The 18,711-nt window shown below is 37.9% G+C and overlaps 1 protein-coding gene across 5 annotated transcripts; it reads left to right on the top strand.

Annotated features, from left to right (window-relative positions):
• Window positions 1-1,620: 1,620 nt before the first annotated feature.
• Window positions 1,621-16,856, top strand: LOC112575762. Of its 5 annotated transcripts, none has more exons than XM_025257775.1 (14): window positions 1,621-5,126; window positions 5,636-5,775; window positions 8,519-8,653; window positions 8,821-9,015; window positions 9,243-9,365; window positions 9,566-9,769; window positions 9,954-10,065; window positions 10,218-10,269; window positions 10,528-11,199; window positions 11,552-11,733; window positions 11,900-12,340; window positions 12,650-13,011; window positions 13,656-13,890; window positions 15,895-16,856. In XM_025257775.1, exons 2-14 carry the CDS (start codon window positions 5,652-5,654, stop codon window positions 16,061-16,063), a joined length of 3,006 nt encoding a protein of 1,001 aa, XP_025113560.1. In that variant the 5' UTR covers window positions 1,621-5,126; window positions 5,636-5,651; the 3' UTR covers window positions 16,064-16,856. The 5 variants fall into 5 exon arrangements, with proteins under 5 accessions (XP_025113560.1, XP_025113561.1, XP_025113558.1 ...); XM_025257773.1 differs by having other exon boundaries at window positions 1,622-5,126; window positions 9,948-10,065; XM_025257774.1 differs by having other exon boundaries at window positions 1,622-1,794; window positions 9,948-10,065.
• Window positions 16,857-18,711: the final 1,855 nt, after the last annotated feature.

An 18,711-nucleotide genomic window follows, 5' to 3' on the forward strand; every position in this document is an offset into this window, starting at 1 on the left:
GAGACGGCTGAGAGCTTAAATTGACATCATAATTATTAAAGTCACAAAGAAAAAAAGACAGACAGATAAGTATATCTAGTCAAGACCTTGTTGTAATTGTCATTAGGTTATCAATGTCTAGTTTTGTTATTATGTTAGAAATGCAGCGGGCGTCTGTCTACGATCAGGTATTTGGCATCAACGGAAGCCTCTCTCTGTTCAAAAGACTCATTAAAAAGTTATACTAAACTCAGGAGCTTATTTAGCGGGGTCCAATCTACTAAACTAACACCGTCTTACAGATAAATTACCATGTCATATGCTGCACCTGATAGTTCCACTTGGGTGAGTTTGCTGAGCAGCGCTTTCCCTTCACCTCATGGAGATACAAATGGGTCAGAAACGTATACATTTCTTCGTGTATGATAGTAGGGTAAATACTTGCTTTTTACGTCTATCGTGTGAGCATGCATGTCCGTGTGTTTGTATATGAATAAAGAAGTTATAAAAGTAAAAGTCTTTGACAATTACGATCCTCTTATAAATAACTGCCATAAATAACGAGGTGTTAGTAACTAAAGGGAAAAATATGTTTTGCATTAAAAAGAAAGTTAGCATTTATGCGAAAGAAAAGTCTAAAAATTTATTTTTAAACATACCAAGTGATAAGTTGCCCTGGAGTGCCAGAATTGTACATTCTTTTCAATATCATCATGTAAAAGCCATGAAATGTAGCTCGTTCTTGTAATTCTAAGCTTCGCTAGGATCACATCGTCAGTAAACTATTTAAACTAGTAATATCCGTCCTGAATATTCCATCTTCAATTTCTAAATGTTTTTGTCGAGATAACATGCGCTATTTTCTTTTCTGTTTTGCCCTAGGGCAAAGGATATCCTCCAACTATTTCGTAGAGGGACTTGCCTCTGCTTTTTGCCTGGGATGATCGTTGAATTCGTTTCATAGCTATTAAAAAAAGATGTTTTTTGTCCCGGAGTTTTCTGTTTTGCCCTGAAACAGCGGCTTTCCTCCTCTACATCAGTGGTTCTCAAAGTGTGGTCCGCGGACCACTAGTGGTCAGCGGGCATAAGTCAGGTGGTCCGCGGCTGACAGTCGTCATGTGTCAGCAAAGTGATGTTTAAAGTGATGCATTCCTCGCATTAACATTTTAATTACAAAGAACGAGGTATAAGTAGTTTTATGTCAATTTATTACTATACTACTGTCACAAAAGGACATTTAGTTTTGAATTAAAATGAAACAAATGCGGCAATTTAAATTTGAAATTCATAGTACAGACTGATTTTTAGGCCTTGGTGGTCCGCCACAGCTTTTACTTAAGTAAGGTGGTCCGCGGTCCGAAAAACTTTGAGAACCACTGTTCTACTACATAACTAAGGGAATATAAACAAAGCTAGTAAATGATCAAGCGAGGTATTAATACTTTGATATTTGCCATCGTACATAGTGGCCATGTCACCTTTACAATTTCATATGTTAACCCTTGTGATCAAGCTTGTAGCAGATGGTTGGATGTCTTAATGAAATATATATTCAGCAGTATATTGCGTTTTACTTTTTTGTGTGATCGGTGTCTGCTTACTTCACAGTCACCTCAACCGACATAAAAGAGTTGAAACTCGAATACGGAAGTGAAACAAGAAACGCTGTGCTAAAATAGGTTCTAGGCAAATCTACATCATGGCGTGTTTCTCAAAAACTGAAGAAGCGCCTCAGTAATTTTCGAAAAGAAAAACAACAAGAAGTCCTCTGCACACAATTTGTTTGAGCTTCAGTCATTTCTGTAGACTCGTAAGGTGAGTTTTGAGTTTATTATTACAATAACGACAGAAGTTTCTCTGCTAATGTATCATCAATGTCGCTATTTACACCACTTTGTGTATCGACATGGAAGATAAGATAAGATTTTATTATATCAAGTAGAAGTAGAAGTCGGTAGAAGTCGAAACGCCACGACAGAACGAGCTCTAACTGGAAAACTTAGAGATTTAAAATTTACGTAATTAAAATCTACAGGGTTAACCTTTTATTTCATACTTAACTTGTTCTTTTAATCACTAAATTAAATAAGCTATTACATAAGCTATTAGTATTAAGTGGGCAAGTATAACAGCGGTAAGAAGGACATAAATAGAATGAGCAGTTGACTTCTTCACGTTGGCCTCAGTTCTTCCTTTATCCCCTTCTGTATATCTGAAAGGACGTTCTGAGAGCGTTAGGGCCGTGTCATGGTGGTCTAACAGACCAGTTTGCAAAGAAGGGGTTCCTGGTGTCGTGTTCCCTGACGATGACCACGACGACGATGACGACGATGATGACGATGACGACGACGACGATGATGATGATGATGATGATGATGATGATGATGATGATAAACAAACAGATTAGAGTTTTTATTATATTATGATGAATGGAAAGACCCTTTTGAATGTTTTTATAGATCTTTTGCATTATAATAATTTTTTGTCTTAATGACGTCGCTTTTGATGAAGGAGGTGAGGGAATGGGTATTTTATGCTGCACCACCAATGAAGGCTGAATCATTGCAAGGCAGACAGCCCTGTAAAGAAATCTCACAAAAGAAGAAAAAAACAGCGTGTCTAAGACGAAGCTAAGCCCAAGCCACCAAACCTTCACTGTATTCATGACAGGCGCGAACTGCCGTGCCACCGGACCGCCCTCAGTTTTGATTACAACAAAGAATTAAGGGTTACATTATGGTATAAAGCAGTACTATCATAGCATTTTCAACACCCAAATGGTTAAATATTGTCTCTTCCTGGTCTCTCTCATTGTTGGCAACAATGTTCCGTACAAGGTTCTCTGTTTTGCAATCCCTGTGCGAGACCTGCAGCAGCCTCAAGCTCTTGGTCTCCAATTCCCGAATTCTCCCCTTTGCCTTTGCTGCTGTCGCTACCATCCTAGTGCCTGGAAACTGTAATGAGTGTGAAAGGTTGAACCCAGGTACTGAGCCCCCTCGAACTGTACTCCGTTCATGTAGATCTCTGTTTGGTTGTTGCCTTTGGTCTCAACCAACTTTATGATAACTTTGTTCTCGTCAGTATTGGTCTACAGTCCACATGTATTCGCGCTGTCTGTCAGTCTGTTGGTAAATATTTGTAGTCTATATTTGGTGCCTACCATTATCTCAATGTGATCTACAAACCTCCTTTTGCATATTGACCTCTTACCCATGGAAATAGAAGTTTGATAGTGATTAATGGTAAATTAAGTATATACAACCAATGTTCATCCTAGTAAAACAGATTGAAGGGACTCAACTGTTCTGTGGCATTGTAACCTGCAGACATTAGCTCAGCCACAGAGCGAACAGCACATTGAGTATCGGCCACAAAACCTCTTACAAGAGTTAGTTTCTTCAGAGTGTGCTAAGCGTGAAAACCAGTATAACAAATAATCTCACACAACAAGGAAACCTATGATTAGAAGGAAAAAGCTTGTCAAATAATAGCCATGGCAACAACATTTAATGTTATATGATCTTTCTGATAAAATAGTTACAAGCATAGAATTAGCACAGTAGCCACAATAACTGTCTGATATCTCTGTAAATTATACTAAGTTTCCCCATATCAGTAAATATATTCTCATTCCCTTACCGAGATAATTTGACTACAAAAGAAATTAAAGCAAAATTTCTTCTTTCCATGGGTTTTTGCTATTATCATAATCAGCCAGTCCAATAAGCGTTTCAGTCTGAATTCGCTTCATGCTCAGTTCTAGCATGTTCTTGGTACTTGATACTACACGATCAAGCAGGTATACAATCAAGAGAGGGGAAAGATCACGTGACATTATACCTCTACCACGTCATTTCCGCTTCGTCTCATTGTGTCTACTTTCCTCTTGAGCCTAGTAGTTATTGTATAGTTATTGTTCGTGAGAATGCAAAGTAATGTCATTGACTATAATCCACTATAAGTTTTATAGAATGATAAGATCTTCCATTTTAAAAAGAGCAACAGAAGACCTGCATTTGATGATTTATAACCATTACCAATACTACACCAACATTTGCAAAATGTTTACTTGAAGTGCACACAGTATCTCTCTCTCTCACACACACACACACACACACACAGAACGGACGGTGCAAGAGATAAAGATAAATAATTACCTTAAAAGAACCGGTGATTTCCATACAGTGACTCACTCCTCATACTTTAATTTTATTTCAATTATCAATCAAAGGCGGGAAAGTCGGCTCAACCCATTAATGGAAGTCATAGTCACAGACCAGTTCGTGTCACAAGACATTTTGACCCCTTACATTTGACTTTAAGTAAAAGACTTAAAACAGTGAGTATATCAAGTTAAAGAATGTATAAGAATGCGTGAAGATAGTGTTTGGTACAGTGTTATACACAGACGCTGAATTGTCCCTCACTGAGAATATGAGCTTGTTCTTCTTATTCTAAGCTTCTCTAGGATAACATCTTCAGTCAACTATTCCTTTCAGTGATATCCGTTCCTCAATATCCAATCTTTTTTTTCTAAATGCGCTTCGTCGCGATACATTTTCGCCATATTAGTCTCTGTTTTGTCCTGGGGCAGAGGATGTCCTCCAACTATTTCATAGAGGAACTTGCCTCTATCTTTTCCCCTTTGCTGAGCGTTGAATCCGTTTCAAAACTATCAAAATAAGATACTATTTGTCCCGGATTTTTCCAATTTATCACTGAAACAGCGGCTTCCGTCCTCTAAGTAACTATGTCAATATAGACAAAGCTAGTGAGGTATTAATACTTTAATATTTGCCATCGGACATACGGGCTATAAGTCACCTTCACCATGTGGTGACCCTTGTGGTCTAGCTTGTGGCAGATGGTTGGATGTCTCAAAGAAATATATATCCAGCAACAATATTAAATAGTATGTGATCGTTGTCTGCTTACTTTAGTCACCTCAACCTACATAAAAATGTTGAAACTCGAATACGGAAGTGAAACAAGAAACGCTGTGCTAAAATAGGTTCTAGGCAAATCTACATCATGGCGAGTTTCTCAAAAACTGAAGAAGCACCTCAGTAGTTTTCGAAAAGAAAAACAGCAAGAAGTCCTCTGCACACAATTTGTTTGAGCTTCCGTCATTTCTGTAGACTCGTGAGGTGAGTTTTGAGTTTATTACTATAATAACAACAGAAGTTTCTCTGTTAATGTAGCTTCAATGTCGCTATTTACACCACTTTGTGTATCGACAAAGAAGTCGGTAGAAGTTAAGTGCGCAAATGTAACCCGCCCCGACTGAATGAGCTAGAACTGGAAAATTTAAAATATTAAAAATTCCCGTACTTAAAGGGTTGATCTTTTATTTTATACTAAACTGATTCTTTTAATCACAATAGTAAATGAGGTATAAGTATGCAAGTACAACAGTAGTAAGAAGGTCATTAGTCGAGTGAGCAGTTGACCTCTTCACCTTTGCCCCAATTCGTCGTTTGTCCACTTCTGTATATCTCTAAGGACGGTCTGAGACCGTTAGGGCCGTGTCACGGGGTCTGACCAGAACAATCTGCAAGAAAGGGGTTCATGGTGTCCCTGTTACCTGATGATGAAGATGATGGTAGATGACATGACACTTGATGTTGTCCACGTACATGTAATGCCACTATTTCAGAGTGACATCCTATACAATGGAAGGAGATGGAAGATCACGTGACATTTATACCTCTAGCACGTCATTTCCGCGTCGTCTCATTGTGTCTACGTTACTCTTGAGCCTTCAAATGTCATTGTATTCAAGAGCATCAGCACAAGGTCAGTACAGTGGAACCTCGGTTAACGAACTTAATCCGTTCTGGAAAGCTGTTCGTTATCCGAAATGTTCGTTATCCGAAACAGTTTTTTCCATAAGAAATAAAGGAAATAGATTTAATTGGTTCCCAGCCCCCTCGCTAATATTTGAAAGTTACAGGCTATATAGGTATTTGTTTTAATGAGGACAGTTATAATGCAATATAAATGGAGTTAAATAAACATAAAAACATTAACGAAAGCATTTAAACATCAGAAAACTTGCCGTTTTGACGGCGTGGGTGGAAGCAGGTGTGGGGAGGAAGGGGTGGAATTACTGCTTGGATTCACCCTCCATGAGCACACGTGACATTATAAAATCGGGGGTGACTTCCCTTTTCTGTAGCTTTGAGGTTAAAGGAAAAAACTTGTCCAGTGTCTGTTCCTTCTGTCTTTTTGTAAAACTCTGCGGTAGTACGACATCACACATCCGACAGACGCATGCCACCTTCCTACTTTGAAATCATTTCCTGTTTCAATTCATGTGGTGGCCGCTTCCTTGTCATTACCTCACTACTATTAATTGCTCTTAATCTTCTTTGGAGCCATGATTGAGGATTATCTTATTAAAATAAAGCACAAGAGTCACTAAATAAGAAGGATGCGCATAGTTAAGGAACGGCCGATCGTAACTGTGTCTCGAGCGCGAATGATGACATGCTGGTCGGTCACGTGTGGTTCACGTGGCTGTTCGTTATCCGAAATTTTGTTCGCTATCCGAGACAAACTTTTAACGAAATTTTTGTTCGTTAACCGAAATATTCGTTATCCGAGGCGTTCGCTAACATTGGTTCCACTGTAATTTTCTTATTTTAGTCACTTTTCTCCCGTATTAGCATATTTACAATTGCCTAGTAGTTATTGTAGAATAATTGTTTGTAAAATGCATAGTAATGTCATTTACTATAATACGCAGTAATTATGTTTTGTTTAAGAGACGAAATATGAAGATATTTATTTGTAATATTCCTAATGAATGAATGAATGAATGAATGAAGGAGACTTATAACGCGCAAAATCCGAATCCTTGGGAAACGCTCAATGCGCCGAAATGTTAAAGAAAAGTACACCAATAAAACATTAGCAGCTGCAGAAAACCAAAAGGAAAGTTAGAATCAAACGATCGGACGTCTTTTAAAAAAAAAAAAAAGGACCACAGTAGTGAGCGAACGATCTGCTGCTACAAAGCGCATGACCACTACTCACAACACAGGACCACAAATCAGAAAAAGGAAAAAAAAAGGTGTTTGCATGGCAAAAATGAAAAGTTAGATCATCAGGTGCTTGGCCCTGCAGTACAGTCCACAGTCCTCTTGACGAGTGCTGAGCTACATGCACTGTGGTCGTATCTCAGTGACCTGTATATAGCTGATCGATACAGGCCACACTGTTAAACTGCACGATGACACCCTCTGATGATTGTGATCAACATCTACAAGCCACATGATGTAAGTGTTTGTGTTGTGATCAACATCTACAAGCCACATGATGTAAGTGTTTGTGTTGTGATCAACATCTACAAGCCACATGATGTAAGTGTTTGTGTTGTGATCAACATCTACAAGCCACATGAAGTAAGTGTCTTTGTGTTGTGATCAACATCTACAAGCCACATGATGTAAGTGTCTTTGTGTTGCATTCTGCGAACTGACTGATCTACAGGCTGATGTCGATCTCTCGCGTGCTTCACTCACTGTCACAGCGAACTTGAGTTGTAGTAAATAAAGTGAAGCGACGATCCCCTTTGTCATTGTATAAGATGATAATATTCCTTCATAGTCTTAAGATGTTCTCAGTATATTCTCAATATTTTTCCGATGTCATCGATCCTTGTTATCTGGAGTCGTCGCCGTTAGATCTACAGTGATCGCCCTTAGTAACCACAAATAACCACAAAACTACAAATAGTTTGCACTTCTTTCTCGTGGAACGGCTGAGACTCTCAGCTGCCAGTGTTAGTATCAGCTGCCAGTGTTAGTATCAGCTGCGCAAAGGACTGTTAGTGTCCTCCATAGAAGCAAACTCCGAGAAAAGCTCGGAGTTTCCTAATCAGAAAGGATGTGGTGCACATCACTGATGTCTCACACCATCTCTCAAGATTTTTTTTTGTTTTAATAAAGTGCAGTTTGTGTATGCTGCTCCATGTTTGTTTTCCATTTCCTCAAATATTAGGCTTGGTTTTAAATGAAAAAAATCTTCTACAAGTCTTTAACACTGTCAAAGTCAAGAGAATACCCTATGAAAAAACCGTAGGATAAGAACGAGAGAAAGATAAAGTGATTTGTGACTAATGACACCCTTACAGTTTTGAATTTCCTCTTTATTACAAAGCCCATCATCGTCTCTCGCCCCTAATGTACCCAGGGTACGCCTGGTGCACGTGAGCCTGGCGCTAACAGGTCAGAGGACGTAATGTAAAATGATAGACGCCAGGCACTCCTGTTAGTAATATACAAATATCCTTGTGCTTAATGAAGCACGTTGGTAATATTGATAGAATTGTGTAAAATTTCCTGATGATGAACAAAAAGATAAGATTTTTTTATTGCACGTGAAATGGATTGACCTGATTCCAAGTTTTAGAAATCTTTTGCATGATAGTAATCTTTTGTCCTAATTATCAAACAACTTTTGATGAAAAGAAAGCATCAAATGCACATATTCACCATAAGAAAAGCAGTCCTATGATTGTACTTTCAACACGCAGATGGTCGAATAATGTGCGATGTTCTCCCTGCCAAACTACATGGTAACACTTCTCTGACTTGCTATTTTCCTGAGGATGTCAGTAAAACGAGGAAAGAGTTCAGTGTCTATCGATACACAGATAAAAACAGTCCAGGTGAGTATACATATTCGCTCCTCCTTTTTTCTCTTTTTCCATTCAAATACTTTTGTGAAGCACATTTCAAAGCCTCAGATATTGTAGCCATGAATCCAGGACAATAAAACTATAAACAATGTAGCAATATCTTATCTCTTATCAATGCTTTTTTATATTCTGCAAAGATGATGTTCTGGACTGCTGGTGGATGTTGGAAAAAGTAGAGTGTCGACATGACCAGGGATACGAGTATAACAAAATGATATCTAATAAACTGTCACTAGAGATCCTAGAAGTTTCAGCTCCACAGGTGTACGCCTGTCAGCTACCTGGCTATGGACCCGAGTCCATTATCACCTGTGACCTCAAGGTTGAGCCAGGTGAGAACTTGTTTTACAGACCTACCTTAATAACTAGTACTTATCCTTGATTGACGATTCTTAACACATTTATATATTAATATATTCGTGAAGTATAGGAAAGTAAAATTACAGAATATTTGTATCACATAAAGTAAACTTCACATTATCATGATGATGATGATGATGATGATGATGATGACGACGACGTAAGGTCCTGCTCTTATCTGCGCGTTCCTATGTTACAGAAAAGACAAGCTGCCATGTTCCAAGTGTGAAGGAGAATGAACCGACAACATTCACATGTATCTTCAGTGTTGACCTCAGGGTCACGAGACAGGACGTCAAAGTCATCCATCAAAGCAACACAGGTAATAAAAATGATGATTTGGCTTCTTGACTCCGTCGTGATATCAGCTTCAAAATTTCAAACAATGAGTAAGCAAGTCACGTGAACAGCCCGGGATATTTATAAATCGACTCTTTGACACACTGTGTATAAAATGGCTCAGCGTGTCCCAGATGTTGCCAAATAATTGTATTAATAACTTAAACTTTCGAATTTTCCAAGAAACTGATGTCGTCAGCTGCACGTGGATAAACAAAGAACCATCCTGCACCTCAGTCCCGGGGTTTGAAGTAAACAACACAATCACTGATCGTCTGACAATCAAAGTACCCCGGGCTACTCTCGAGTACAATGGGACATACGTGTGTCACCTACAAGTCTCTCAGTCTGAACACTTTGAGTCATGTGACTTTATTGTAATGACAGGTACAGCTACTACACTGATTGCATGTAGAATAAAGAACATCATACAAGAGTCCATACAATGTCAATTTCTCTGAGATAATGTAATTTGACAAAATATAAACATCTTCCAAATTATGTTGTTATTCTGGGCCCTGATATTCAATGTTATTATTGAATACAACTAAGTATCCTGTTTTAGTTTCAGCTACTACCACACCAGTGGGAACTATCGTCGCTGTAACTGTTGGAGTAATAACAGCCGTGTTTGTTACCGTAACAGTGATCATCGCCTTCATCATCAGAAAACGCAGATCACGGTAAGGAAAAATAAATCATGCCTTCCATAGTTGTTTATGTCGGTGTGTATGTATGCCTTAGATTGTAAATATAAATCAGATAAACTCTTTAAGGTCGTTTCCATTGCTCAAATTTGTAGCCAAAATTATCTTTGTATATTTATTACTTACAGCAAACCATCGGAAGCGAAAAATCGTAAGGAAAAGAAGTCAATGATACAAACCGTATGAATTAGACACTTTTTTCTTTCGTTTGTTATTTTTATTGCTAAATATAACGTGCAATGTATAGAAAGATACGTGTCTTATTTATTAGTTTGTGTGTAATTTTTCAAAAACCATAATGATAAAGATACACGATTCACTTTACCAAACAGTATGAACTTTTAGATACATCGATAAAATAGAGATATAACGAGTTTTACTTGCACTGTTACATGTGAAGAAACAAAATATTTTTACATTATTTCTGCCCCCCCACAGGATGTCAATAAAACTACAAAGAACTTCTTGGCTGACCTCTCCAATGGTTTCCGGAAGACATATCCCGAGTATAACACAAAAGCCTATGTTGTGCCGCCGTTGTACTTCAATGACAACACATATGAACTGACCACCTTTGCTGGAGAAGACGTGTACGTCACCATTCCACCCGATCAACAAACTGTGAAGCACGACATGGCCATGGGTCGGGTCTTGAAAAATCTTAACCTTCTAGCAATTTTTGAAAGTGAAGTGATGTTTGTCATATCGCAGTTCGACTACAACAAGTACTTGGCTAATCCTACGGACGAGTTCGCTGATCACAGTTTACCAATGCCTGGTGAACTGAGGAAGTCTGACAAACACTACGGAGACTTTGACATCCTTATCATTCATCGACATCACGGGCTGGTGGTCGGGGTGGTCAAGACTTGTTCTGGTGGGTGTGAAAATAATGAGGTAGAGGTAAAGGATACACTCCAGACGGTGGTCGAGGAGCTGAAACAAGGCTGTAAACAACTGGACGAGGCAGAGAAAATGTTACAACATCTTCTGTCAGATCGCATAACTAATCAAAACCAACAAATGCAGGTTCAAAAATTATTAATTCTGCCAAATCTTTGGGAAGAACGTCTAAGGATTGTCCTGAATGAAGACCAAGATGTGGCACAAGTAAGTGTTTTGAAAAGAGCTTGATTCTTACCTATCTTGTTAAAGGATTTTTACTGAACTTCTTTGTTTTACTATTATTCTATTTCCGCGGAAGCAATACTCCATTGCGTATTTTATACTCGCCTTAACATTTTGCCAACTTTGTTTCATTAAGGTTTATTTGTGATTTTTTGCCTTTTCGAATAACGACAATATCAAAATAAACAGTATGTCTCTTTTTGTAAAACTTTAAAAACATCATTTGCGACAATACAATAAAGGTAAAATTTGGTTTATATTTACATATGTTTTTCTTATGCTAATTAGTTTTTCTTTACCTCATTTCTTACTAAATTGTGAACTTAAATTTCAGAATTTAAAGAAGTGCCTTGGATTTCCGGAGACTGCTGACATTTCTAACAAATGTCTCTGTTGCGATCATATGTGGAGTCCACATAGACAGCAAAAGATTAAAGACTGGTTCAACAGTCGATTTCCTGAAGCACGTGACAAAGCATTCGCTAGCGACAACGAGTATGCTGATATAGTTGCAAGGTAAAGTGTGGATAGCGATAATGATTATTAAATATCCTAAAATAGAAGGAGGGATCATTTAAAATTATCTTTATTGCGACCGCTTACTTCTCTTTTAGGTCATATTTGTAACAATCTTTTTTTTTAATTCCATTTCATTAAAAGATAACTTCGTTGATAATAACAGGTTCTGTGAAGCTGCAACCATTTGGTCTTTGAACATTCCGGATCATCAGAGTGGCATCCTGCCCAAGACACTGGAAGACTGGGTGTGGATGACAGGTGAGGTGTTCAACAAGCCAATACTACAGCTACAGCAGTGGGAGATACTAAACACAGACAGTCCTCGGGTCTTCCTCTCGGGGCCGCCAGCTTCAGGTAAGACGAGGATGCTGGTGTTGGCAGGCAAACGATGGATGTCCGAGGGTCACAAGGTTCACGTGGTTTCCACTGGAAGGAAGAGTCGAGCAGCAAGTCATGTGATTTACACAGAGCTGTCGATGGCCTCCAAAGAAATGTCAGGATCGTGTGAACTGATAACTTTCGAGAAAGAAGATACAAAAGAAAGGATCGACAAACTTTTGAAGCTTGCTAAAACTATGTACATCATAGCTGATGAGGCTTACAAGTGAGGTTTTATAACTTATACTTTACAACTTTAACTCTTAGTATTTAAGCTTTCTTAGACGATCTTTCCTGAACGAAGGCCTGAGCATTTCTGTCGTGGTTGTGGTGGTTGTGGTGGTGGTTGTGATATTTGGTGGTGTTGAATGTGGTGGTGGTGGTTTTGCTGGTGATAATTCATATTTCTTGGTAGCACAATTAAAACAACGCATTCTCATTACTATTTTTAGACTGGAAACAAAGAAGGACATATGAATATAATTAGATTAAACGTGTGTAGCTGTGTGACGTTTAGTAATCTGGTTTATTGCAGTGCTGAAAGCTCAAGTTTTAAGGATTTTGTTGATGGTCTCCAAAAGGTCCCAAATCTCCATCTATGGGCTGCCAGTTGTTTACCAAACATCGCCCCGCAGTGCTGCAAGCCTCACCTCCTTAAAGACAGTTTTACTTGTCCACCTGCAATCTTAGCGAGATATGATGTGTCAGAACTTGCCGCCAAGAATACTGTCGACTTTTGGAGGTATGACAGTAGAACCACAGCGCCCACGGATGGTCCGCCAGTAATAGAAGTTTACCATGATGACAAAGGTCACAATGGTGACTATCCACACGACTGCAAGACATGTGCCAACGAAGTCATGAAATTACTTCAAATCCTTTGCGTCATTAAACCAGGTACATGTACCTCAGACCTTTCTAACGTACATTAAATTTAAAATAAATCAAGAGAGATTGGATACTGAAACTAATAGTCTGCAAAAAATGGAATAATGAGGTAGTAAATCTCCAGAACTAGCGCATTTATTCGTTGGTGGGCTTATAGGAATTAGAAGTTCTAATTTACCAGTTTCTGTGTTGATTCTTTTGTGGGTAAGCAGGTAACCTAAGGAAAATGTTCTTTATTTCAGAAAATACAAATGCTGAGAAATAGAGACATCATTCTAAAAAGAAAAATGTTTAGACATATAATTACATATTACAAGATCTATAACAAAAATATTCAGCATATGTCATTTCCCTTTAATAGTAAAGCAGTATTTAATATCTGTTCTTATTATTTTATTTAATCAATGGCTTTGTATTTAGGTATACTTATATACACGCTCATTTAATTATACTTCTATTTATATACCTTTGCAAAACGATCGGTAATTTACCGAAATAGTCTTCAAAGCAAACTTGTGTACCTGAGTAGCTGTTAACGTTTATAGTGTGTGTGAGCAAACAGTCGCTCACAGGAGTAAAAATGTTCATTAAATTGCTGTCTTAACATAATTTGTAATAACTGTTCCTGCTCCTCTGCTTGTTTCTTGTAACAGTTGGTGCCAACCAAAGGGCCGAAGGACAGGCCAAGCTGTTGAGTAAAGACATCTTGGTTCTGTGTGAAAATGATGGAGAGACAGCTGTGAGTGCTGCACTGAAGGAGTCAGGAGTGAGTGTGAAGACAGTGGACGAACAGAACCGTGAACAAGTTTTTGAAGCCAACAACAATGAAGTGTGGGAAGCTAAGAGTGAACACATGTTTGGCATCAAACGGAAAGTCGTGATTTATGTAGAAGGAAATCCAAAGGACAAACACAAGATGCCTGTCAAACTCAAACGATTGAGAGGTCTCACCAGTGCAACATCTCAGCTGATCTGGTTGGTAGGATGTAAGAATTAAACAGTTTCTGCAGTGAAAGTGTATTTGTCTAACTGACAGACACTTTGTATTGGGTGACATTTAGCTCGTGTACATATATTGAGTGGATGTAAGAAACATGCATTAGGATTTGCATTCATTTAATCGCTTAATTCACTTAATGTGTTTACTATAATATGCTCTTCTATAGAATACATCATCACAGAGGATTGTGTCTTTATTTTTGTAGGTAACGTTGCAGATTCTGTTGTTGTTGTTGTTGTTGTTGTTGTTGTTGTTGTTGTTGTTGTTGTTGTTGTTGTTGTTGTTGTTGTTGTTGTTAGAACGGAGTTTCTTGTAACACAAATGAGCACATGAAAAGACTTCCAAAAGAATTTTTCTTCTGAACTTTCTCGGTTCCGCGTGCTAACAGAGAATATTTTCAGAAACCTTTATAGCAATACGTTCCTTATTGAATACAGTCGTAAATGTTAGAATGCGCTAAAAAGAGCAAATACATGCGCATTAGATATAAACATAATATATATTTACATAGCCAGAGCTATATTCGGTGACATATTTAGACCCATGTGTTAGTTATTTGTTTGGTGGATGCGCGTGTCGACACAGGTTGGTCCATGTTATTGTGTTATTGTATTCTTTGTAGCATTTGTTTCGGAGGACGGATAATGCTGATTCATAGGAAAGTTGTCAGAAAATAATGTCTTGTAAAACACAAATGTTTAATATTGACTTGCCACAAATTTATATTTGTATTTCAACACTCTTCGTTATCATCTTCGCCTTTGCTTATCTCTCCTACTGTAGTCAGCAATTTGTAAATTTTTGTTACTTTTGTATTTGTTGCTACAACTGCTTTTTTTACTCAAGTGCAGTAAGAGTGTCAGGCGTTGAAGCGTGATATATAAGCTATTTAACACTATTTTTACTACATTAACTGTTTTATTTAACAGGCTACTTAATAGATGATTATAATATGTTTATATAATCTTCTTAATACTTATCTGAGTCCATAAATATATATTATTTCAATACTAAATTTATAAACAATTGTATTCCTTAACACGTTTATTGAAAATATTTTAAGATGCTTAAGTCGTCTTTATTAGCCTATATTGACAAGAAACTTTGCCAGCAGGAATCCAAAAACTATAATAATCAACTTTAAAGAAAGTGCTTGCACTTCATCAGGTATCCAGGAGGTTAAGCCAATGATATAAGACTGTCAAAAGTTGTATGGAACCCCCACAAGCTGGTCCTTAAAGACTCCAGGTCGTCCTCCAAGTGTTGCTCTGTGCAAGTGACGGGAGATTACTCCGGTCGCTAGTACTACACCCTGGGTTGAATGTTCTGAATAAACCAGTCATTGTGTGTTTTTGACGAGGACGCCAGCTTTAGGGAAGATAATGATGCTTGTGATAGGAGGCATACGGTGGATGTCCAAGGGTCACAAAGTTCACGTGGTTCCGTTTCAATATTGAGACAACAGCCCGTTCTCCATACATCATTTGTGTATCAGGTTTTGAAATAAATTTTAAGACTCTCCGAGAGGCTCTCTAACATCACTACCAACGTATTGGTATCGTGAGAATGTCAGTATTGTTGAGAATGAAAACTCTTCTCTGTTATACAAGATATTTGTTCCTTTATCATTCAGTCTGTCATTGTAGAAGTCCTTTATACAGGTAAAAATTCAACATTTTTACTTCCATCTTTGTTGACTAATTGCGTGCTACTTTGCCTTTGAACCTACTTTACAGACTAGTGGCCACCTAAACAAAGACGGAAAATGAACTTATCTATTATTTCTCATTCGTAAATACCCGTGCATCATTCTTACTCTAAAATTAAACTTAATATCAGTGACTGAAATGATTATTACAATAACATGTAACTCACCATGTGAATCGCAGCAATGAAGGAAAGCCAAATGACAAACACGAAATGTCTGTCAACCTAAACCGATTGCGAGGTGTCACCAGTGCAAAATCTCAGCTGATCTGGTTGAAGAGACCTAGGAAGAGTAAAACAGTTTCTGCGATGAAAGTGTATTTTTCTAAGTCACAGACACTTTGTCTTGGATAGCAACAACAGTTAGGGAAGTTCAAGAAGTGTGGAGTAGTAAAGTAGGGACGGGCGGAGGTGGAGAACTCAATGTTTTATACTGAGCCAGGAGCATGGCGATAGCATAGCAAATAGATTCCACACGCAGAAGTTCGCAATAACAACAATAATAACAACTGTGCACATACAAAGACTTCGAAAAGAAATTTTTTTACAAATTTTCTAGGCCCCACGTGCTACCAAGGAATAATTTCACAAACGTTCATTGCATTACATTCCCCATTGTTCACAGTCGGAAATGTTACAATGTGCGAAAAAGAGAGCAAAAAAACATGCGCAATAGATATGAACAACAAATATATTTACATAGCCAGAGCTTGGTGACATATTTATACCCATGTGTTGACTATATGTTTAGTTTATGTTCTTGTCATCAACTGCTTTTTATTCAAGTGTAGTAAGCTTGCCATACGATGTAAACGTACTATATAAGCGTTTTAAACATTTTATTTTTACTAAACTGACATGTAATAGGCTACTTATGAGATGATTATAATACGTTTATTCGTTCTCCTTGATACTTTGATGTTGCCAGAAATATATATTATTTCAATACTACATTTATAAACAGTTGTATTCCTTAACACGTTCATTGAAAATTTTGTAAGACGTATTTCACTCTTATTAGATAAAGAGAGATAACAGCACCGGGATAGTGGAAGTACGCTTAGCACGGATAGGACTGGGACTCCCCTCACACGAGTCTTTACATCGTATATATTTGTATATTTTATGTTCAATAAATCTTTTTCTATACGTTACATCACAAGTCGAGTTTTTGTTTGAGGAACAGCAAGGATGAGGCTCGTGAGCCACCTGGTAAAGTGTGTGATCGGCGTGTGAGTATTGTACATGTGTTAGTCAAACAAGAGTTGTGAATCGTCCTGTTTGGTTATAGGTCGAGGTAAGACACATTTACAGACTGCAATTAATTTGATTATTTATCTATTATACCTTCGTAAAGTATTTTTGGAGACAATTTTGTACTTCCCATGAATGATTTCATAAATCTAAAAAGTTGGGAGGAATAAAGGTTCCCCAACCGTCTCTTCGAAGTGAAAGATGTTCTCACAGAAAAGCTGGCCCCGAAAAACCACTCGCTACCCATCGACCGTAATATTGTCAGTGGGGTTACCGAGGGAGGGATTGTGTACACATATCCAAGGGTGATAAATCCTCACCAAGTGTTTGCTACCTGGAAATATTGTGTTGTGGCTTGTACCACTTGTAATAGCTAGATGCTAAGTCGTTTATCAGCTAACCCTGACGTTTTGAAATCCCCGACCCCAGATATATATTTACCTGGTTTTTGCATAGCTTCTTGCAACTGTGTGTTCCTCTTTCAGTCCCACCACGTCCAACTGTCATAAGAAACAGAGTAAAGTCCCCTGTACACTAAAAACTGTAACCGATACCCCGCGTTTACCCGGTTACATTTGAACTAAAGCTTCAATTTTGAAGACGGTGATGGAGCTGTAGTATAGTAAGTAAAGGAATATAGAATATACAAGTGAAGGATCGAGTGAGGTATTTGTAGGTGAAACGACATGTAGTGGTTATGAGTCACACAAATAATTTGGTTTTCTCGCCATTCTAAGCTGAGCCAGATGAATGTATGTCTATATTAAAGATATATACAGCAAGTTTATGATTATGTAAATTTTAGAAAATTTCTTGTATAATCGTTCGAGCTATGTTTACTACCTCCCCCACCCCTCCCTGGCTTTGACTATTTTACCGTTTGGATGTGACATCGTTAGGTATTGACTTAGAGTCAAAGTAGATTAGCCGTCTGGTGCATCTAGTCATATATAGAGGGGTCTGTTTGTCCAGTGAATTTTGTGGTCTGTGATAGAGAGTATACACGACCAAGGCAATCGTTGGGTTCTTTATTGCAATGTCTTGAAAAGCAAATCAAGAAGTGACTGCCACAAGATAAGAGACAAGTTAAGAATAGGTTCTAGGCATAGTTCAACAAAGACAACCTTGGTGACATACCCGTACGAAACAACTAAACAATTTTTGAAAACCTCGACTTTTTCTGCGCACGGTTTGTTTGTTTAATCGTCCGTCTCTGTCGGAATCCATGTTGGCTATGTGAGGTAAGTTTTGAGCTTGAAATAATAACAACAACAGACGTTTGTTTTCTATTGTAGTGTTAATTTACACGAGTTTGTGTTTGTAGAAGGAAGTAGTCAGCAGTTGAGTACGCAAAGGTGACCAGCCTACACAAATTGTTTACTAAAAAATAAAATTAATTTTTTTTAAAAAACTATGCAATACAAGTCCTCGTTTGATCTTTTATTTGCTAGCAAAGCTATCTCACTTGTCACAAAATTGAATGAGTTCTGCAGGAATAAAGAGTTCAAGTACGACAGTAGTGAAAATATCCTACATACGAACAGTTTCTGTTTTTATGTTTCCCCAGTTTGTCCTTTGTCCATCGTTGCATCGATTATCTTCTAAGTTATCTTGAAGGATAGTCTTTAAGCTGGATTCATGCTTCGTGGTGTTATTTAACTCGGTCATCATCCTTGTCACCGTAACTATCATTTAATTGTGATTAATAAATATCATATTGTATGGTGAGACCTCTCACCGAGGAATAT

Source organism: Pomacea canaliculata, linkage group LG11 (assembly GCF_003073045.1).
Source record: "Pomacea canaliculata isolate SZHN2017 linkage group LG11, ASM307304v1, whole genome shotgun sequence".
NCBI classification, from domain to species: domain Eukaryota; kingdom Metazoa; phylum Mollusca; class Gastropoda; order Architaenioglossa; family Ampullariidae; genus Pomacea; species Pomacea canaliculata.